Source organism: Bactrocera oleae, chromosome 3 (assembly GCF_042242935.1).
Source record: "Bactrocera oleae isolate idBacOlea1 chromosome 3, idBacOlea1, whole genome shotgun sequence".
In the NCBI taxonomy this organism is placed as follows: Eukaryota; Metazoa; Arthropoda; class Insecta; order Diptera; family Tephritidae; genus Bactrocera; species Bactrocera oleae.
The window spans coordinates 67,766,259-67,786,671 of NC_091537.1; the positions used below are offsets into that span (position 1 = coordinate 67,766,259).

At 34.4% G+C, this 20,413-nt stretch overlaps 1 protein-coding gene, 1 long non-coding RNA gene and 1 pseudogene across 4 annotated transcripts in view; 1 reads left to right on the forward strand and 2 right to left on the reverse strand.

Annotated features, from left to right (window-relative positions):
- LOC138856276 (uncharacterized) overlaps window positions 1-20,413 on the reverse strand; it is a 534,605-nt gene that overhangs the window by 475,963 nt on the left and 38,229 nt on the right. The window lies entirely within an intron of this gene.
- LOC106619160 (uncharacterized) overlaps window positions 169-20,413 on the forward strand; it is a 64,287-nt gene continuing 44,042 nt past the window's right edge. For 2 of the 3 annotated variants that reach the window (XM_070106777.1, XM_070106778.1), the window contains exons 1-10: window positions 169-966; window positions 1,054-1,154; window positions 1,236-1,511; window positions 3,392-3,932; window positions 3,992-4,191; window positions 12,302-12,356; window positions 12,445-12,498; window positions 14,923-15,074; window positions 15,146-15,305; window positions 15,388-15,545. In XM_070106777.1, the coding sequence (XP_069962878.1) occupies window positions 552-966; window positions 1,054-1,154; window positions 1,236-1,511; window positions 3,392-3,932; window positions 3,992-4,191; window positions 12,302-12,356; window positions 12,445-12,498; window positions 14,923-15,074; window positions 15,146-15,305; window positions 15,388-15,527 (2,094 nt within the window). In that variant the 5' untranslated portion in view covers window positions 169-551 and the 3' untranslated portion in view covers window positions 15,528-15,545. Of the gene's footprint in view, window positions 967-1,053; window positions 1,155-1,235; window positions 1,512-3,391; window positions 3,933-3,991; window positions 4,192-12,301; window positions 12,357-12,444; window positions 12,499-14,922; window positions 15,075-15,145; window positions 15,306-15,387; window positions 16,767-20,413 lie in introns of those variants that run through there. The other variant, XM_014237155.3, reaches the window with a different exon arrangement.
- LOC138856444 (uncharacterized) lies at window positions 17,093-18,075 on the reverse strand (annotated as a pseudogene).

Genomic DNA, 20,413 nt, shown 5'->3' on the forward strand with positions numbered 1-20,413 from the left:
CCTGGCCATAAATTATATATTCTTAATCATAATTTTTTAAATGTTAAATATGTAAATTTAAAATGAAATACTGTAAATTCTCCTTTAAACTTAACATTTATCGGCGCAAGACTTATTGCAGCTAACATAATGATATATGGCAACACTGCCAGTTAGAAACAGCGTAACTGTCAGCATAGATAAAACTGTCAGTTACTACTTGAGGTAAATTTGTGATTTGCTGATAATTTGCGCTCACGAAATTTTTAAATAATAGAAGGATTATTAGTTTATAAGTGAATAAAGGCTTAATTTGATAATATTACCAATTTATGGTTTGTTATTAACTGGCGAAATGAGCACTTTATCTAACGCATACACAGCAGTTGCCCATAAGCGGCATTGCACAGCGAATTTCGACCACACGCATTATTTTTGCGCCTCATCTATTTAGTGAACCAAGCAAGGATTTTTGAACCAAGTCATAAAGGAATGGCTTATAACGGAAAACTAAGAATAACGTAACATGGCAACAAAGTATTTGAAGATAATACTTAAAAACCAATATACATATGTTAAATGAACTGCTTCATCAAACACAAGTGAAGGAGATGACCCATAAGCAAAAACGAAACCGGCTACCTAATTTTACGCCTGCTGAAGAAAGCTTTTTACTATCATTGGCACATAAACACGTTAATGTAATTGAAAGTAAGCTAACTGATGGGCAGATTTGGGAGGAGAAACGAAAAGCATGGGAAAATATTGATATTGAATTCGGTAATAAGTTCGGCTTTAGGAGAGGATGCAAAAATCTACGAGAAAAATATGATAATTTGAAGCGTAAATTAAGACGAATAGAAAGCAAAGAAAGAAACGATGATGCCCAAACATTTCAAAAGATATTGTTTGATGAAAATATCGAAAAACTTTCAGCTATAGTAGGATTTTCAGCAGACTGTAGCTCATATGATGTCGAAAAGGATGGTGAGTTAATTTAATCTAAATTTAAACTATAAATAGTGATCAAATTAAAATGGCATACATAATAAATTTTATTTGTTTTGCTAACAGATGTATTTGAAATTAACCCTGAAATGAATAATGATTTTGATGAAACAGCACAAAGCTGCAGTTTAGATGGTCCCATTCAAGATGCAGAGCCCGTTGAAAAAGTGAGTGATTTCAGATTTGAATCAACTAATATTTATAAATACCTATGTTCGGTTCTAAGTAAGAAAATATTAATATTTTAGGAAGGCGAAACAAAGTGTTTATCATCAAATTCAAACCCCTTTGCACAGAGTACAAAACTCAAATCGTCTTTTCAAAGATCTAATCGAAAAAAATGTTTTAATGTAAAGGAGGATTCGCGGTCTGCTGAAAAACATCGTTGGGATTGTAATAGAAACAAGCGAGAAGCTGAAAAACACAGATGGGAGTTTGAAAAACACAAATTAGTTGTAGAAAAGCAAAAATTGGAACTAAAGGAAGCCAGACTAAAAACTAAACTTTTGAAAATTAAGTTAAAGGTAATTAAGTCAGATTAATTTTATCACCAAACCAATTCCAACACACACTTGTATATAGTGTTGTCAGCTTTTAGCTTGAGAAATTGAATGATACAAAATGTACCATTGAATTCGTGAACTATTTTAATTTTTTCAAATTAAGGGCTCTTCAGTTTAGAAATTTCGTTATTTTTATTATAACTTATAATCAAAGTAATGATATAGTCGATAACTATGATGTATCGTAGAATTCTGCCTCTACAACAACAATATATATATATATATTATATATATATACATATATCGTAAACCAACAGTTTGAAAGCTTTTGTAAATAATCGTGTTCGCATTAGGAAAATGCTTCTGACACAGTTTGCTCCGATATCTATAAAGGTAAAAATAAATGGCACGTTGTTTGTCCGAAATAAACTTCGAAATTACTGAACGGATTTTAGTAAAAAATTAGCACACTGTGTTCAGTTTGATTCAACTTGAACGATAGGATGGCTTATATCGCAATTACTAAAAAAAAACAGTAAATAAATGAAAATAAATATTTTAAATACCACAACGTAAGCAAATTTTGTGTCAAATGCCGAAAAAATAATCAGACCTGAACAATCAGCGGAGTACAAGCATCTTAGATAAGATTATCAGAAGGTAGAAACAATGCGACAGACTATCGGTTATTCCTCGAGCTACTTTCAACGATAAGATAAATGTACATACATATGTACATATGTTTTATACATTCTTATGGCGAAGTGTTGAAAAACTTCGACTGGCTATAAGCATGCGCGTACAAAAAGAAAATGATCTATCTGCACAAATATTTTCCGCACAATTTTTATATACATATGTACAAGTTAACAATAGTTAACTAAGTCAGTCTCTTGGACTGCCAAAATTGCAACCTATGCAGTCTGAATTTCTGAATGAACGACAGCCGCAATTCAACACCTTGCAGTAGCCACCGGCCGTGTGACCGGCGGATGTAACGCAATGCCTTACACAAGCTTAGGCGTCAGCAGAAATTTAGGAAAGCAGCGTCAATGGCAGTAGCGGCGATAGTAATAGTAGGTTATAAATAAGAGAAATGAAATTTTAATAAAACGGAACTCAACTTGTGCTTATTTAAAATAACATAATTCCGTGGTAGTCGACAACACCGTCGCTATCGCATAATCGGAAATATTATTTAAATAGTTCGTGGTAGTCGACAACACCGTCGCTACCGAATAAAGGAACAATAAAAGTCTAAAGATAATAAAAATATAACTTACATATGGCGAACGGTAGCATAGAACTGCAACCAAATACTCAATGCATTAAATTACCAGACAATTTATGTACTGTTATTCACGTAAAAATTAATTAATTGTAAAAAGAAAAATGTTTAAATAAAGCATTACTCATTGTTGAACAGCACATATTGTTGCTAGAAATACTTTCGAAAAGCTAGTAGAATTAAAAAATAATAATTGTTAGGAACGGAAACTTTCGCTAAAAGTAACTAGTCCTACAGATTTCGTGATAGTGGTCTTACATTTTGCACACGTAATTTTCTCCCCCTAAGAAACTGCTCATTTGTCGGAACCGTCGATATCGGACCACTATATATATATAGCTGTCATACAAACTGAACAATCAAACTAAAGTTCTTGTATGGAAAAGTTTTGTATTTGAAAATGTATCATAACAAAACTTTGCACGGATTATTACACAAGTTAACGCTACATTCTACGAACAAATTTTTCAGATCGGACCACTATAGCATATAGCTGCATATAACTGTTCGCCCGAAATGAAGATAATAACCTTTTATACTATAAAAATACACCTGTAAAGGGTATTATAGCTTCGATGCAGCCGAATTTAATGTTTATTCTTGTTTATTTCAGAATTTTCTAGCTAGAGATGATTCAAAAAGTTGCATCAGCGCTATACCTGAAGATAATTTTCAAATAAAGCCCCAACTTCATTTAAGAGTGCAAGATAGTACTAACGAACAAAGTGCCGATGAAGCTCAGAACTCAATCAACATCGCCACATTATCTACAAACATTAAAGTCGAACCTACACTTGACATTATTGACATTGGAAATGACTATGAAATTAACTCCAATGATGACCGCGCATCCAACAGCCTAGTCGAAAAACGAAAAAGAACAGATGCAAGCAGTGACGTACTAGGTGGTATGTGTAAAAAAGTCAAAGCAATACCGCCGGTTGATGAGCAACAACAATGGGAACTGGCTTTAAAGAATGACATGACCGATACTTCAATTGGCGCCCATAGCAGTTTACTCGATCCTATGAAATTAGTTGAGGCTAATATTAGTTCAAATATTGGTGGTGATGATGATAATGAAGGCGATGATTGTAATCTAACTAGTGAGGAGTCCATTCTTTTAGACGCAACAACAGATGATCAAACGGAAGGTATTTAGAAATACCATAAATTTATTTCTCAGAAAGTTATTTTACGCTTTTTGTAATAGTTTCAACGGATGAGCATGATTTTTTAAAACTTCTAAACAAGCATAAACTGCAGCACTACCTGGCTAAATTGAAGGAAATGAATATTGGCTTAGACTACTTGCAGTATATAGAAGAGGTAGACGTTAGAGATATATGTGGTCGTGATATTGGTGCGCGTATACGACTTCGTGGATTATTAGAAGATTGGCGCACGTCACATGTAAGTAAAATACTTAAATATTTCTATAGGTTGTATTCTTAGTTCTGCCATGAGCTTTGTTACAAGTTCTAAATGCGAAACTATAATACATTCAAACAAACCATTAAACGATTCGGCCATTGATCCAAATTTTCTTATGGTGTTATCAATACCTGCTCGAACCAAGGATTTTTCGAGACTCCAAATTCGCCCAAGGAGTATTCGAATGGCCATGTTCTCTCACTATGACTTCAAACTGTAGTCCAATGGATTCAAAGCTGAACTTTCAAACGGTCTATCATCTACAGCTATGAAACGAGGAATATGGTGGTTCTTGCTGGAAGATCCAATGCTCTCCAACATCCTGCTGGTAGTTTTGATTCGTTTTTCACATAAGAGTAGAAGTAACGCCTTTGTAGGAGACTCCCCAACAAACCGTTACAGTTGCTTGTAGCCTACGTCTCAATTTAAATCAATTTTGACAAGTACAATAGTTTGTGTGATCAACTGGAAAGCAAGTTCTTGATCATGTAACTGCATTGGCAATATTTGATATCATGAAATAAACATTCTCGAAATGGCTTTGCGTACCATTTTAACCGTTTAGAAATTTTATGAACATACGAAAAATATATGAGATGAATGCAAAAAATACAAATTTATTATTTTAATATGTTATACGCTTCAGTACTGCAATAATTTTAATGTGCTCATTCACATTTACCAAATTAGAAATTAAATATGCCTATAGATTGTTGTTGTTGTTGTAGCGGTAGAAACCATTCCTGAATTAATTTCGAGGAATGAACCGCGTCCGTTCCGGGTACGTAGACCCGACTGTCGTGGGAACGGGATCCATAGATATTTACATATGCTTACAATTATCATTAAAATACTAACGAAACATATAATACACATATGTACTTAGATATTTAATTATTATTTTCTCTTTGTTAAAATTATTGTTTAGAATATTACTTTGCTAAATTGCAGTTGACACAACAAAATATTGAACACCGGGTACTAGCTTTTCAACTTTGTACATAAGTTTTCTGTAGAAATGAAAACAGAACTGTCAAACTGCCAAAAAATACAGTTTATGGGTTTATTGCCACCAAAGGATTTCAAGATGTATTTTTAAACAACTATTGCTCAACATAAGCAATATGTCAGTCTCCATTGGCAATATTGCTAGAAATACAAATTTTCAGAAATCATTTATTGCCTGTCGATATGCCCCTTAAGTGCTTCAATTTCAAAGCAGTTACCACATTGCCGTTATTCCGGTTAATCGGTTATCGAATAGTGCGCGCATAACCAATAAAAATATTCAAAATAGTTCGGTGATATGACTTAAATTATTATCTTTTTGTTTTCATCATATGTCAAAAATATTTAATTACGTTTTGCTTTTGGGTAAATTTTTGAAATTAAATCACAATAAACACAATCACACTTCGATAAAATTATTGCGAAGGTAATTTCACATGTGCCTACATGTGATAATCTCCTAATTTAAGACTAATTTTTCACTATTTTACAGCAGAAAAATAAACCCATTTATATTCTTTGTAAAAAGTTTTAGTTTGCCAAACGATAACAGAGTAGTGCCAGCAAGTTATACAAATTAATTTCGCAAGCAAGTTAAAAAAATAACTTAGCGCACCTTTTTAATGGATATTTCACAAGATTTAAATAATAGTGCTGAGCTTGAATTGGAAAATCAACAAGATCAACTTTTACTTCATATGGATGGTAGACACTAAATTCGTTTGTTTGTGGTTCCACTTATTGTAAGCTTTTTTTTTACAAACCAGAGCTAACTGCTAAAATTGACAAAGTACTCACGCATCAGCACGAACTAATAGCATTGGTTAGAAAAGCCTCCAAACACAATGTATGCTCATCTATAGTCAAAAAAGAAGAATTGGGTCCTGTTAAGCACGATTTAGCAAGCAATGCAGCAGCGCATGTAAGAAAGGATTCTGTATTTTATTTTTCTTAAGCTGCTATCAAACATTGCATGTAAATTATTAGTTGCCAGCTTTGAAATGTCTACTCGAACGCAAAAGTATGCATCAATTTTAGCACTTTAATATTTTGAAGATAAACAAATAATACAATTTTTGGCGGATACAAATCAGAGCAATTTTCCAATCACAGTTTTATTTTCCAACTGCAATATAATGCGGCGTTAATACAAATTTAGTTGATAAATAGCTGTTGTGCTCAGCAATTATGGGCTAAATAAAAATTCTTGTCATTAATTAGTTTTTTCAGCATACAACAATTCGGTTGTGAATCATATGTAATAAAAATATGTGTTTTTGGTAACAAGTATAATCACTTTTATTTACTTAAAAATACGTCAGAGCTTTATAATTAAATATAAATACAATTGTAGAACACAAAGCCGTTCCCAAGACAACCGGTACGGACCCGGATTTATCCGGCCAAGGAATGTGAAGTATAATAACTTTTATTTACTTAAAAATACGTCAGAGCTTTATAATTAAATATAGTAACGGATTTCTCGATAAATCGTCTACCTGTAACTCACTCTTGAGCAGAGGTATAGAGAAGCCCAACTCGTCTCTCACTGGAAATGAGAGCGCAATTGATAAACGTCAAAACCTACTGAACTCAAGCAACTGTCAAAGTTCAGTAGGTCTGACGTTTACCAATTGGAAAAAGAGGGACGGCCAGATTAAAATCCTACAGAAAAGTATGTAAACAGAGAGATTTGTGCTGCTGTTGAAGATCACTAACAAAAATTGGATAACAATAAAAATGAAAGAAAACGCAAAATTGAAATGTATGTGTTGAAATCTTTTGTGGTGCTATGCTTCGTAGTATTAATTGTCAATTGAAAATGATAAAAAACATTTAAAAATTGAGAATTAATAAATTTTTTTTACTCTTTAAGTATTGAAAGTTCAAAAATCAGTTAATTTTATATCACAAAGTCACAAAAAAAAAGTATAAAAAGTTTTTGCGTATGTTTAACGGATACATGTATAATAATATTTAATCTTAATAAATGATGGGTATTTTAATTTAAATTCCCAAAAATTAATTTTTCGTCCGATCTGGCTACAATGGAAAATGTTATAAAAAACGCTAATTTTGAGGTGCTCTCTCACTGGAAAGAGTTGGGCATCCCATTATCCCTGCTCTTGAGTTCGATCACTGGATTGTTAAATTAAAGTCCCAATTTAATGGCTATACACTTATAATTATTCCAACAACTTAACACTTATTGCTCGATATTCGAGTTTAGAACTTATTGCTTATAGCTTAATTGCTTTTTACACGGCAACACTCTAACTAGAACTGCCCCTCAGAGTTAATTGCCTTGTCGTATTTTGCTTTCATCTTATCGCTCATAATTTTGGTGCGCTGTCTCACCATAGCATGTATATCCCTCATCTCGTCTTCTAGGATGCTATTCAATTCCTTAGTATTCCTTCCTCCGTTGACGTTAATTCCAAATTTTAAATCAAACGGTAGTCGAAGATCATTACCAAAAATTAACCTTGTTGGAGTCTGCCCCGTTGTTTCATGTACAGCAGACCGATAAGCCGTCAGGAACAAGGATATATGAGTATCCCAATCTTTTTGATACTTGTCCACAACTTTCCTCAAATGTTCTTCCAAAGTTCGATTAAATCGTTCTACCATGCCATCGGACTGCGGATGTAGCGCAGTTGTACGGGTTTTCCGGATACCCAGCTTCTGGCATATCTCCTAGAGCTGATTCAAAATTTCTCCCTTGGTCAGAATGTAATTCTATTGGAACACCATATCTCGATACCCAATTGTTGATGAATACATCCGCTACTGTTCCTGACTCTTGGTTAGGAATTGCGTATACCTCTGGCCACTTGTTGAAATACTCCATGACTATCAAAACATATCTGTTTCCTAATTTACTGATAGGAAATGGACCAGCTACATCCATGGCTACTCGCTCAAACGGCGCACCTGAATTGTACTGCTTCATTTGACCATGACTCCTGGACCGCGGCTCTTAAGCAGCAATGCACTCGACACAATTGGCGATCCACTCCGTAACTGATTGACGACAACCAACCCAATAAACTCTTTGTTTTAATATCTCCAAGGTTTTAGTGATAATCATGTGTCCTCCACTTGGACCGTTGTGCAGCTCGTTGAGAATTTCAAGAATTCTTACTTTTGGAATAATCATCAGAGCACGTGAACATTGCCCATCTTCGCTTTCCCATACGCGATGCAGGCAGCCAGACACTAATTTTAAACTATTCCATTGTGCCCAATAAGCCTTATCGACTGGGCTCTCTGCAGCTATTTCTTCTCTCGTTGGACGTTTATTCATCTCCAATCCATGTATTACACTTTTCAAATCTGGATCCTCTTGCTGACATTTCCGTAGCTTCTCTGGATCCCAGTCTGATGTTGGTGAAATCTGCTAGCTCTCTGTTGTTATCACTCGTCTAAAGTTGTAGTTATTATCGTAACCAAACATAAGTGGTACTTCCATATTTCTATAGGACAATCCTGTTTTTCATTGTCAATTTTGATTCCTTGATTCGCTAGAAAGTCTACTCCAATCATTGCTTCGTCAACGATATCTGCCATTATAAAATTGTGTAACTCGGCTGCCTTTTCAATTACGATCTCGCACGTTACCTTTCCGAGAACTAGGGTATCTTCTCCAGTTGCAGTACGCAACTTTGCCCCAGCTAACGGTCTCACTTCTTTCTCAACCAGATCAGATCGAATTATAGAATGTGATGCGCCCGTATACACAGTCAGTATGCGCTTTTTACCGTTTACGCATCCACTAACGGTAACGTTACCCGTATTCCTGCTTATTTGTGAAATGGAGATTAAAGGGCATTTGCTTGCGGGAGCCAGCCCGTGCCCTTTTCGGCTGGCTCGCTTTAGTTTTAACGATTATTTTCATTTGACATTTGCTTGATCTTCCTCAGCTTTGCGTTTACGTCTAACTGGATTATTGTGCTGGTTACAGTTGCGTGCAATATGGCCACTTTTTCCGCAGTTGAAGCATATAAGCACACCATCATTTTCTTTCTGCATGTTGTCAATTTTTTCAAGTAATTGGTTCACCCAAGTGTGTTCCTCTATTTCTACCTTGTGAGCTTTAAATGTTTGGTTGCAAAGCAGAGATGCAGTTTCCTGTATCAGAGCATACGAAACGGTTTCTGCAAACGTCAATTTTGGACGTGCTAATGCAGCGAAGCGTGTAGTGTTATCTCGTATTCCATTGACGACAGTCTGAATTTTCGTGTCCTCGATGTATTCCATGGATTTATGTGCATAAGCTAAGTGAGCTAACCTCTCAATCTCTGTAGAAAACTCCTGCAGAGACTCATTGGCTTTCTGGCGGCGATTTCGATTTGAAAGATCTGCTTCCTGTGCTCACTACCATACGTCTCTCTAATGCACTCATCAACGTTTCATAACTACTCGCCTCGCAGTTTGAAAAGGTCTGTAATATCTCCGCTGCAGATCCTTTTAATGCAACGAACAATGCAGCTACTTTATCTTCAGCGTTACAATTATTTGAAGATGCCGTCTTTTCGAATTGAAGCTTAAAAACGTGGAACGGAACAGTGCCATCAAAGGATGGAGGGTTTACCTTGGCAGAAGCTGACGACATAATTGGCCGATTTAATTGTAGTTCACGGAGACGATCTCTCAATTTTTCCACTTCAGTTTTAATTTTATCCCGCTCTTCCGAAATCTGCGAGGACACTTCTGCTATTTGTGAGGTCAGCTGCGGTATCCGTGCATCCTGCTCTTTCAACACTGAGGACACCTGTGCTGACATACGTGCATCCTGCTCTTTAATTTGTGTCGATATCTGCGTTGACATCTGAGACATACGTGTATTCTGCTCTTTCCCCATCTGCGATATTGCAGCAAAAATCATGTTTATGTCCACCATCTTTGACGAGCATTGAGCCTCTTCCTTTTCTTCTATCTTTGTTGTCTCTTTCTCTAATTCCATGTGAAAGACATAATCCTCAACATTAATGTTTTCCGCCTACATGGCCTCTCTCAACCGTGATTCTAATTCAGTTTTTAATCCTTTTTAGCGACAAACCACTAGCTCCTTTTTCAGTTGTGGAATCTTAAGATCGTTAAACTTGGCCATTTTCAAATAATTATATACTTGGGAATTTATTTGACAATCCCATTTCTGACACCAATTGTAACGGATTTCTCGATAAACCGTCTACCTGTAACTCACTCTTGAGTTCGATCACTGGATTGTTAAATTAAAGTCCCAATTTAATGGCTATACACTTATCATTATTCCAACAACTTAACACTTATTGCTCGATATTCGAGTTTACAACTTATTGCTTACAGCTTAATTGCTTTTTACACGGCAACACTCTAATTAGAATTGTCCCTGCTGCACATTCCGGCAGCCCTTATATAGTAAATTTTTAACAAAAGTTCGCTATTAGAACATTCTGGCAACTACGAATTCGCTGTCTAGTTGCTTCTGATAGTTTATCGTCGATTCTGATTTATTCTGGTATTCGTGTTCGCCACAATATAAATAAGACAAAAAGAAAAAAACTGTGTTGTTATTTTATGAGAAATATGATTTTCTTTTCAAAAGATAACCACAATTGTAGAACACAAAGCCGTTCCCACGACAGTCGGGTCTACGTAACCGGAACGGACCCGGATTTATTCCGGCCAAGGACGGTCAACTCGGCAGAATTCTGCCGCGACACCTGTGCTGACAACAACAACAACACAAAGTACGCAAATATGACAAATTTAATTTTTAGTTATAATTAATTAAACTTTTTTTAATCCGGTATTTGAATTTAAAAATTAAGAAAATTAAAAATTAGGATTATTGTATTTTGAGTTTTGGTATTCGGGATTAAAACTTTTAAATATTTGTAATTAAGATTTTTGGAATTACAAAATAAAAAAAAAATATATTCAAATGTTAATTCAACTATTTTTATATTCTCGCAACCTGTTGCTACAGAGTATAATAGTTTTGTTCACCTAACGGTTGTTTGTATCACCTAAAACTAATCGAGTTAGATATAGGGTTATATATATATAAATGATCAGGATGAAGAGACGAGTTGAAATCCGGGTGTCTGTCTGTCCGTCCGTCCGTCCGTCCGTCCGTCCGTGCAAGCTCTAACTTGAGTAAAAATTGAGATATCTTTATGAAACTTGGTAGACATGTTTCTTGGTACCGTGAGACGGTTGGTATTGCAGATGGGCGTAATCGGACCACTGCCACGCCCACAAAACGCCATTAATCAAAAACAAATAACTTGCCATAACTAAGCTCCGCAATAAGATACAAGACTGTTATTTGGTACACAGGATCACATTAGGGAGGGGCATCTGCAGTTAAAACTTTTTTTTAAAAAGTGGGCGTGGTCCCGCCTCTAATAGGTTTAATGTGCATATCTCCTAAACCGCTAATGCTATAATAACAAAATTCACTAGAAGCAAATGTTTTTAGCACTTCTATTGACGGTGTGAAAATAGTTGAAATCGGGTGGCAACTCCGCCCACTCCCCATATAACGGTACTGTTAAAAACTACTAAAAGCGCGATAAATCAAGCACTAAACACGCCAGAGACATTAAATTTTATCTCTGAGATGGTATAAGATGACTTTATAGGAACCGCGTTCAAAATTAGACAGTGGGCGTGGCACAGCCCACTTTTAGGTGAAAACCCATATCTTGAGATCTGCTTAACCGATTTCAACGCGGCCAAAAATTGTCTAAATCGAACCAAAACTGTTCAAACCCCTAAGTACTAAATATGTGGACCCCAGTGCCTATAGTTGACCTTCTACCGAAAATATCAGTCAATCCACAAAGAAATCTCAAACGAGTATACCATTTAACTTTGCGAGAGTATAAAATGTTCGGTTACATCCGAACTTAGCCCTTCCTTACTTGTTTATAAATATAATTATTTTTAGAAAAAGTTGCAAATAATCTCTGTCTAAAAATAATTATATTTATAATTTTAAGAAATTTATAACAATTAATAGACATACTACATAGCTCGATAAAAGAGTTTATGATTTTTAATGTGTTATATATCATTTATTTTCATCTAGGGGCTCTCTGAAACCGTTTCTAATCCCCTTACGAAACTTAATGAGGCCAAAAGAGGTAACTGCAACATCTATATAATTGAATTAAACAAATACTATTTGTATATATATTTTACTATAAAGCTTATTTCTTTTGCATTTTTCAGATATTGCTGAACTCAAAACCATTATAAAGCAAGCGCAAAATACATTTCACAAAGGTATTTTAAAATAAAAATATTTGAATATATATGTATAGTATATCTATTTTTTTCTAGGCATATTTATTTTATTTTTATTTTTTATTATTGGGTCGTTCACTAAGTAATTTCGTTTGCTGACAACAGCTGATCATATTGAATTTTTTCGCTGCCAACTTCACACTTAACTGCTTTACCGTTATATATTTGAACAGCTGAAATTTGTTTGGTGCCCTATTAAAGGTGGAAGATCGAAAACAGAATTTTCGCCATATTTTACTGTTTTATTTTTTATCAAATGAGTAAAAATGCTGTCAAGCAAGGCGAAAATTATGTGATGTGCATGGAGATGTGTTGATCGAACACCAATGCCATAATTGATTTGCATAATTTCGTTCCGGCAATTTGGATTTTGAATATGCACCACGTCCTGGAAGGCATCTTGAAGCCGATGTGGATAAAATAAATTCGTTGGTTGATGCAAATCGTCGAATAACAACTTGAGAGATTGATTAAATTTGTCTAACGCGACCGTTCACAAGCATATGAAACCTCTAGGATTAATTTCGAAGCTTGACATGGAGATTTGCTTAGCAAACTGTCGACGAAAAGTTGATTGTGGATTGTCAAGAATGTAAAGCTCAAGAGATCATGGTCTAAAAAGGGTGACCCAGCTCAAACCACTTCGAAGGCCTTTTTTCGTTTATTTTGATCTTTTACCCGACCATATCACGATTAATTCTGAAGTGTATTGTGGCACGGGACGAATTGAGTGATGCACTCAAACAGAAGAGGTCAGAATTGGTCAATAGAAAAAGTATAGTGTTCCACCATGATGATGCGAGACTTCGCACAAGTTTGATGACTCGCTAAAAGCTATTGCAGCTTGAAGGGGATGTGCTGCCACACCCACCATATTCCCTAGACTTGGAATTTTCGGACTATTACTTCTTCTGGGTTTTGCAAAATTTTTGAATGGGAGAACGTTCACCTCAAATCAGGACGTCAAAACCAATTGGACCAGTTTTTTGCATGCAAGGATCAAACATTTTATGAGCTTGGAATTAATCTCTTGCCCGAAAGATGGCAAAATGTATTGGATCAAAATGGATAATATAATGTATAATTTCATAAAATATTTTACACAATAAAAAAAATTGTATTTAAATTGCACTAAAAAAACAAACGAAGTTCCTTAGTGATCGACTTAATATACCATATTTTGGTAATAATTTTTTATTTTCTTGGAACATGTTGCTACAGAGTGTTATAGTTTTGTTCACCTAACGGTAGTTTGTATAGCCTAATACTAATCGAGATTGATATAGGATTATTATATGTATATAAATGATCAGGATGACGAGACGAGTTGAAATGCGGTTGACTGTCCGTCCGTCCGTTTGTGCAAGATGTAACTTGGGTAAAAATTAAGATATCTTGATCAGACTTGATACACTCGTTCCTTGGCATCATAAGAAGTTCGGTATGATAGATAACTAAGCCGAAAATCACATTAAGGAGGGGTTTCTGTGGTTTAAAATCGTTTAAAAATGGCCGTGGCTCCGCCCCCTAATATGTTTAATGCATATATCTCCCAAACCATTTAAGTTCTATCACCCAAATTTTAGTTGAAATCTGGTGATAACCCAGCCCACTCCCCATATACCGGTTTTGATTAAAACTACTAAAAATGTGATAACTCATTAACTAAACACGTCAGAGACTTTAAGTTTTACACATAAGCTGAGAGGATGAAGCTTTATAGTAGCCAATATAAAAATTGGACAATGGACGTCGCCCCGCCCATATATAGATGAAAACCTATACCCTAGGAACTAATAGATAAATTTCAACCAAATGAGTAACATTATCCTGGCATGACTATGTTCCAGTGCTGAAAATGGTGAATTCGGACGACAACCACGCATACTTCCCATATAACACAATTTTAAATTCCATCTGGTGTGCAACCCTATGTATAAAATTTGTCAAAATCAGACTAAAAAAAGATTTTATATTCATATTCGGTATATGTGGACCACAGTTCCTATTGCGATTTTTTTTTCGAAAATGTCGGTCAATATGTGAGATATATTATCGAAATTCGGAAAAATTATTTTCCTGTCTGTATGTCCAAAACGGGTTGAATAGGGTCAATACTTCCCTTAGCCTCAATATGTATACCTAATAGAAAGATTTTCAAACTTCCGGATGTTTTTATACCTGGAAAATACATACAGTCTGCCGTCCACTGGCTCTTAGGCTATCATACAAACTGACTGATGAAAATCAAGTTCTTGTATGAAAACTTTTGTATTTTGGATGGGTATTATAGCTTCGATGCAGCCGAAGTTAACGTTTTTCTTGTTTTATTTTATTATTGTAATTTTTGTTTAATATAATAATTTTTTTTGTTTTTAATTAAATAAATTATTTTTGTTCAAGATCAAAGCAATACCGGAACTTCCAAAGAAAGTCAATGCAGACAAAATTCCAACTATAAAAAAGTCTTACCTGAAACGCCATTCCAATCTGTGTTAGATTTTAAAGTGTTTGAGGAGTTGATTAAAAACTCAGAAGAAGCATATCACAATTTGGTGAGTTTAATTTCTATTTATTATTATAAAACTATAATTTTATATTTTTAATATATATTTTTTATTTGTAGATAACTGAATTAACCGCACAAAATATTTACAATTCTGTTAATTTTCTGAAAACCTCATGGCGTCGCATAATGAGCGATCATGTTGCGCAGCATTTTTGCTGGACGGGCACACTAGAAAAGCCAGCTATACGCACGTTGAGCGTGACGAAGGCATTGAAAGGTTAGTGCTTACCGCTTGCATATAGTCTACTTATTATATCGGAGTAAAATTTGCTCACACAATTTCATTTCTATTTCTTTAGAGGCCTATCAGCGAAAATTTGATTTTTGTACTAACGACAATTTTCAACGTACAATACAACCATTTTTCCAACATGCGAAGACACGTTTGCAGAAAAAACAAAACTATGAGAAATTAAAAGCCGCCAACATAACATTGTAAAGCTACCTGTATATCCAAGTAGGTACTTAGCATTTAAGTTTTTGCCCATAAGCCATAGAGCTTAAGTTTTACGCCGAGCAAATTGCGTAAACAGTTTCAAGTGAACTAAACGAAATTGAGGATTTTTAATAGTTATTACTTTTTAAGGATAATATTATATTATGTAACTGTAAAAATTTACCACATATGTAGACTAAGCGCTTTTAGAAATCTAAACTAACCAATTTAATTGAATTTAAATCAACCAAACGAAGTATGCGAATTTCAGTGTCGTCGAGTATATTTGAAATTTGTACTTTGAACCCAGTGCGACCAGTCTTATAAAAACAGAGCTTACTCTACAAAAAAATTTAAGAATTTAAATTGAATTATTATAGCTATAATTTTACATTTGTTCTGTTGAATTCTGTAAATATTTATAAAATGTCATCTTTTTTATGTTTAAATACGGTAACCAAACATGATCACACACATCTTATTAGACTGCGTTCACACACAGTTAAATAAGTTCATCTCTCTAACAATATGTCTTTTAAAAATTTGACTGTAGAGCAAAATTTTGAAAACAAAAATTATAATTTTAAAAATTATGTATGTATTGATCCAGTTCCAACCGAAACTTCTTGTAGGCGCCATCACTAATCTTTGGAGATTCATATAAAATCATTCGATCAAAAAGTTAGTTTTACGTTTCGAAGCTTATTTTTGTAAATTATTAAATAGCGTCATCAGGACAGTTTTTTTTTCAGACTTTCGGGGAAAAACAACAGTTCATTGTTTACAAAAAATTTAAGTTGAAAAGAAAAATCCTTCAATCGCGCATTAGTGTTATATGTTTTAAAAAAGTTGTATTCATTACATTGAAATCTACCGAGTTTTCGAGCTACAGTAGACATTAGTTCAAAATACGTAGTCTTGAGAAAACCGCGCTTAAAGTTTTTACACGAACGTTCCAGAGCGCCCGAGAACCCTTTGCTAATTATCGAAAAACTCGAAAAGTATTTGTCGGTTTTACTTCAAATTTTCAGAGAATATTTCTAAGATATTATACCTTAAAAAAAACCAAAATCTGTTTTTTTTTTAATTCTGACTACCTCTCACCTCTTAGGGAAAACTTTAGTTTAGCATCCCACGATTTCAGGGTTAAGAGGGGTATGATTGGATAGAGGAGGTTCTCCAGATCACGAATATATGTAATTATTGCCGCCGGAAACTTATAGTTTTCGAGATATTTGCATTTTAAGTTGAAAATTTCACAAATTTTATTTTAAAATTTCTCGATTTATGGTTAACTTTTGTTTTATATTATGCACTTATTATACACTAACACTTCACTACAATGTCTACATATTTATTTTATGTTAATTTAAATATTTGGTTTAAATAAGCATTTTATTTTTACACAATTTTGGGTATATGCACAATAACAAATGGGTTCCATGTTGTCAAATAATAAGTGTTGCCATATCCAAACGAATGACAGCAATCAAAATAAATTAAAAACCCAATTACCCTCCACAAAATATTATGAACTAAATTTTCCATTTTAAGAAAAGAAAAAGGTTTTATGGCTTAAACTTATGTTTTATTGCATCTAGTAGTTTCACGAATGGATCGCGATGCTGATTTGCAACATTTTTACGCCATACGTATTCATAAATCAAATTTGAAAAATCTTCACTGTTATTATAATTGTCTTTTAAAAAAAACCGTTTGATAACGCGCCACTGGGACTCTATTCTCTGCGTGTGTGTTCCATCTTCGGCAACAAACGGATTGTCTGGATCGCTATGGTTAACGCGTCGGTGCTCATACCCGTGACTGGACAGGCAGTCGTACGCCTTCCAACAATCAGTTCATATGATGCTACCTTGTGCAACGTGTCTCTGAATTAAGGGTATGAGCACATCAGCAGACCTCACATTTTCGGGACACACTTCCAGCCGAAGGTCGTCACTCCCATCCTCTGCCATCCCTAGAACCCAGTGGCCTTCCACTCTCCGTCCTAAAAAAGAAAAAATTAAATAATTGAGTATGAAAAATAAATAATAATGTATTTATTATTACCTTTGTTATATTTTCGTTTCCCGAATTTGATCTCGTCTATTTGAACAATTTTACCATGGCCGCCAATTTTTCCTACCGCTACCTGGTGATCAACCTGGTATAAAACTTCGCGGCAGTAATTGTACCAGTCACATATGGTAGCGCTGGATAAAATTGGCTCCTTAATAAAACTGTTCTTTCGAACCTGTGAATGTGACCAGTGCGATGCATATGCATACATTATATAAAAAATTTGAGGCAGTGGTATTTTTGCGTTTTCAAACCATGTCCCACTCGACCTCGACACCGCAGTCCGTTTACGGCAGGCACCTTTCCGGTATCGGAATATGCCAACCGTGCTCCTATCAAATAAGGATACCAACATAGGTATCCTATGCGTACGGCATAATTTGCTTTTTAAAATTAAGCCCTCCTCCTCTGCAAGCGATATACATTTCTCACTAGTGTCGAAATTTTGGATTATATTAGGGAAATTCCACATTTCCTTGATTTCGGACACTGTGAAAACATTGGTTTTTTCACCACATCACGGCTGGTTGACGGTTCGTTACAATCTATTTAAAAGTCTTAAGTAATATTTGTTTATTTTTAAATTTTAAATTTCTAATAACATACCTGATGTATTTCCACTCATTTTTTCAAAAATTAGCACAATTTAGATAAATATGTAAAAAATATAAAAACTTGCGGAATGACTTGTAAGCACAATATTCACCAATTCAATTTGAATATGAAAATAATGACAAAACGGACAAAAAAAGAAACGGTACCTTGTTTAGTTGTAGAAAATTTCTTTATAGAAATTGAAGTTTAAAGAGAGTTATATACCCTCTTTAACATTAATTTTTTTTGTTTAGATTTCCTGTTTCCACTGGCGGCCTTCGGCCGCGCTTCAAAAGAATAACCCTGGTCGGTCTAACACCGGGGTGTTCATAATTCAATCGCGTCAAACTTCTTTCCGCATTGGCGGCCTTCGGCCGCGCTTCAAGAAAATAACCCTGGCCAATCCAACACCATAATTTATCAATAGAAAATAATTAACAAAATTATGGTTCATGTATTTGGGGTATAATCCTCTTTTATTATTCATTTTAATTCGTTGGCAAAATATAAATATATATATAATAGATATGGCAACACTTGTTATTTGTCAACATGGAACCAATTTGTTATTGTGCATATAACAAAAATTGTGTAAAAATAAAATGCTTATTTAAAGCAAATATTTAAATAATTAACATAAATAAATATGTAGAAACATTGTAGTGAAGTGTTAGTGTATAATAATTGCATAATATAAAAGAAAAGTTAACCATAAATCGAGAAATTTTAAAATAAAATTTGTGAAATTTTTAACCTAAAATGCAAATATCTCGAAAACTATAAGCTTCCGGCGGCAATAATTATATATATTAGTGATCTGGAGAATCTCCTTTATCCAACCATACCCCTTTTAACCCTGAAATCGTGGGATGCTAAACTAAAGCCCACCCACCTCTTATATCACTTACACGATTTTTGTCCATATTTTTGCTTACGACAACCCACAGCATTCTTCATCCTCGTTTCGAATTTTTCAACGCAATATTTGGCCAAATTTAAAAACTCCCACTTCAGAAATGCTTCGGTCTTAAAAAAAATGTGAATAAAACGCTTTTTATATTCATTTGTTTTGGTTTTTGTTTTTAATATGCGCCAGTTTAAGAGTTCCTTGGGGTAAATGCCATTATCGTGAGGTCTTCTGTAGTAACATAATTATTTATAAACCCTTTTCGAATTCACTTGATTCAGAATCGAACGTGTCACTATAAGGTTTTACTGCCGGTTTCATAACCATTGCGTCTTTCGGAATTAAATATATTTATATATAAATGTGGAATTCGATCAAAATTAAAATTGAAAAAGCACACTGTCTTTAATTTTAATCCTTAAGGGTTTATTATTACCAAACACTTATGGATATCGTTGTTATTGTTGTAGCGGCAGAAAATCTCCCTTCAGTAGTTTAGGGGAATGCTGCCGAGTTCCTTTACCGAGTGCCGTTCCAACCTCACCTCTTTTTTTTCGTTCCCACTACAGTCGAGATTATGTAACCGGAACGGACTCGAATTTTTATCCGGCCAGGCACTGTCGACTCAGCAGAATTCTGTCGTTGCAATAATAATAACAACAATTGCCTATTGTTCCGCATGTTGTTTTGATAATAATTATTTTTTCCCGGGTTATTGCTAAAATTCCTATTATTTTATATGCGTTTTCAACGTTTCGGAATTTCTTGCATTAATTATTATCTTGTATGTATGATATTTTAATTTGTTTTACTTTTTGTTTATTTTCGCATTTTTCAATTTCAAATTGATTTTGAATTTCGCTGTCCTTGCATATGTTGTTTTACTTTTCACTCATCTTTGTATTTCTCCATCTTTTATTTCATTTAGTTGCGAATTTCCTATTATTTATTGGTTTTTATTACTATTTTTTATTGGTTGCTTTTACCGCAGTCCCACTTTTTTGACTGTCTCAAGTAACGGCTCGTTAAAGCGATTTGGTGCACTTGTTTAATGGAGTTGTTGCTACCGAATTGAAATCCTCTTGAAAACACAACTTGTGGATTGGGGAACCAAAGTCGTTCTGACCGACATTGATTGTTTTCGATGAGTTTTCATTGACAGTTCACACATCTATTTGTTTACATTTCTTATGTACCCCACAAGAACAGTGACGGTCATCTGATGTGAAATATGACAGTCATAGCTGAAAAAATTTTGTCAGCGCGCGGAACAAAGTTTCTATCATTTTCTTAAGAGCCTTGTGGAAAA